The sequence below is a fragment of the Nycticebus coucang genome, chromosome 14 (assembly GCF_027406575.1).
Source record: "Nycticebus coucang isolate mNycCou1 chromosome 14, mNycCou1.pri, whole genome shotgun sequence".
Lineage (NCBI taxonomy): Eukaryota > Metazoa > Chordata > Mammalia > Primates > Lorisidae > Nycticebus > Nycticebus coucang.
The window spans coordinates 15,921,819-15,924,343 of record NC_069793.1 but is presented as its reverse complement, the minus strand read 5'-3'; the positions used below and the strand labels follow the sequence as shown (position 1 = coordinate 15,924,343).

The 2,525-nt window shown below is 34.7% G+C and overlaps 1 protein-coding gene across 1 annotated transcript; it reads right to left on the bottom strand.

Annotated features, from left to right (window-relative positions):
• Positions 1–498: 498 nt before the first annotated feature.
• On the bottom strand, positions 499–1,431 carry LOC128565564 (olfactory receptor 5M3-like). Its single transcript, XM_053562103.1, has one exon. It carries the CDS (start codon positions 1,429–1,431, stop codon positions 499–501), a length of 933 nt encoding a protein of 310 aa, XP_053418078.1.
• Positions 1,432–2,525: the final 1,094 nt, after the last annotated feature.

Sequence of the window (2,525 nt, the reverse complement as noted above, 5' to 3'; positions counted from 1 at the left end):
TTGCTATTTTCACGTTAGTAGTCTCTGAACAGACAAAATTCCAACAGAATGAAGAAAGCATAAAACAATAAATAATCTTATAACCATTAGCAAGACCACTATTTTTATGCCTTCATAAAAGGTTATTTTATTTTTTTCTGGCCCAAGTTTGTTTCCCAATAGACAAATAAACATTTCCTAAATTCATCCACAGGACTTGTGAATAAGAAAAAATCTTTTGGTTCTGGCTAAATATTTGACTAACTTAAACTAGTGTACTGTGCACTTCAGCACACATTATCTTCTCAACTAATTAATTAATTAAAATTAACCTTCACTATTTACATCACCAGAAATGAACTAATCTACTTTAATTTCTTTCTTTTTTTTTTTTGTCAATTTACATCACTTTATTTTTCCCTTTCCAACCCACCAGATTTCATTAGCTTAATGTTCCTATAGATAAGGCAATGACCTCTCTCCAAACAAATCATAAAAGACATTAACTCAAATTTTACTTTATTTTGTTAAATATCTTCTATTGATTACTTTGTTCATGGCCTCCTTCACATCCTTGTTCCTCAGAGTGTAAATAATGGGATTCAACATGGGGATCACCGTGGTATAGAAGACAGCCACCATCTTCCCCTGCTCCACGGACTCCTCGGTGGGCCGTCTGAGATACATGAAGATCAGGGTACCGTAAAATATGATGACCGCTGTCAGATGGGACCCACAGGTAGAAAAGGCTTTCCGTCTCCCTTCTGCTGAGCGCATTTGTAGGATGGCAATGAGAATGAATATATAGGAGATGATAATTACAATCAGGGAATATGTGAAGTTAATTCCTGCCAGTATGAGCATGGTATATTCTTTCACAAAGGTCCCCGCACAGGCCATCTTGATGAGAGGTGGATCTGCACAGTAGAAGTGGTTGATCTCGATTTTCCCACAGAAGTACAAGCCATACGTCCATAATGTTGCTGCCAGACTAGTCAGGAAACCATATATGTAAGGGAAACAGATCAGTCGAATACAGACAACCCTTGACATTTTGCTGCTGTAGAGCAGAGGGTTCCCAATTGCCATGTATCTGTCAAAGGCCATCACAGCCAGAATAAAAATTTCCACATGAACAAGAGCAATGAAGAAGAAGCACTGTACCAAACACCCAGCATAAGAAATAGTTTTTGTCTCTGATAGCAGGTTTTCCAGCAATTTAGGGGTGACGTTGGAAGAAAACCACACATCAATAAAGGACAAATGGCTGAGGAAAAAGTACATGGGGCTGTTCAGCTGTGGACTAACCTTAATTAAGGCGATCACTCCAATGTTGCCCACCAAGGTGATAATGTAGACCACGAGAAAGATGACGAAGAGGAGAACTCGCCATTCTCGATAACTAGTTAATCCCAAAAGAATAAATTCTGTCACATCAGTGAAATTCAGCATTTTATGAATCGTAAGTCAATATGAAGTACAAATATCTGTAAAAACTAAAATGAAATAAAAAAGAATGATGTTATTAATAAATAATTGTCCATTTATTAATTTATATCTTTATCCATGCCCCCATTGTCTCCCTTATTCAATGCAGGATTTATGACCGCACTTTGCCATTCTTTTACACAAGCATTTTCTAAGCACCTGTTACATAACAGGTTCTCTGAAGGTTACTTTATGAATAAATAGATTCTATTAAGTAACAGTTATACAATTTTAGTGATTAAAGATTCTAGAATTAAGTTTTGTGAGTAGTCACATTGCCTAGACTATTTCTGAAATATGTCTTATTTCCAATGCTGACAGGGTTTGTAGTTTTTATGGTAGTCATGCTTTTCTGTTGTACAGGACTCAAAAATTATGGTTATATTACATCTTACCTTTTATATTATAAGCATATTCTCCATGATTAGAGATGAAAGCCACTTACTGAAATAATCCATCAGATAGAGCCATGTTATTCAATCTCATATTTTTTTAAATTAAAAAATAACAAACCGATCTTATTAGCCATGCAAGTCAAGTTAAAGGGTAAACCATTTATACCCATTCATAATTTGTGCACATTCCTTGGACATAAACTCCTTTTAAAATTCAACATGCAATTATAATCCACTAGCTATAATCTACAGTTAATGTTCTGGAGATTCAAAAATGAATAAAACGAAACCATTATTGTCAGTATTTATAGGGGTACTGATGCAAATAAATAATTTCTAGAACTAGTATGTATTCTTATTCAGTTCTAATGGAGGCAGGAATAAGAAAAACGATTGACTATTTTGTGGGGGTTCCCATGGAATTCCAGGAAATCAGTTCTATTTTGTTAATTTATTCTCAATTATAGCATGTATCATATGAAACTTCTTTCAGATAATGTTCTATAGATTATATTTCTAAGAAAACACTAGTGTCTTGTATGGTGTTAATAGACCTCGTAGAGAAAAATCCACAAGCATTTCCCCATCAAATAATAACAGGACACCCTAGTGTTCTGTCAAGTCTCTTAGAGATTCAAATCTACCCAGTAGATTCAAAATCTA

Excerpts from the sequence above, each read along its gene's own strand:
- LOC128565564 (XM_053562103.1), bottom strand. The coding sequence starts at position 1,431 with ATGCTGAATTTCACTGATGTGACAGAATTTATTCTTTTGGGATTAACT.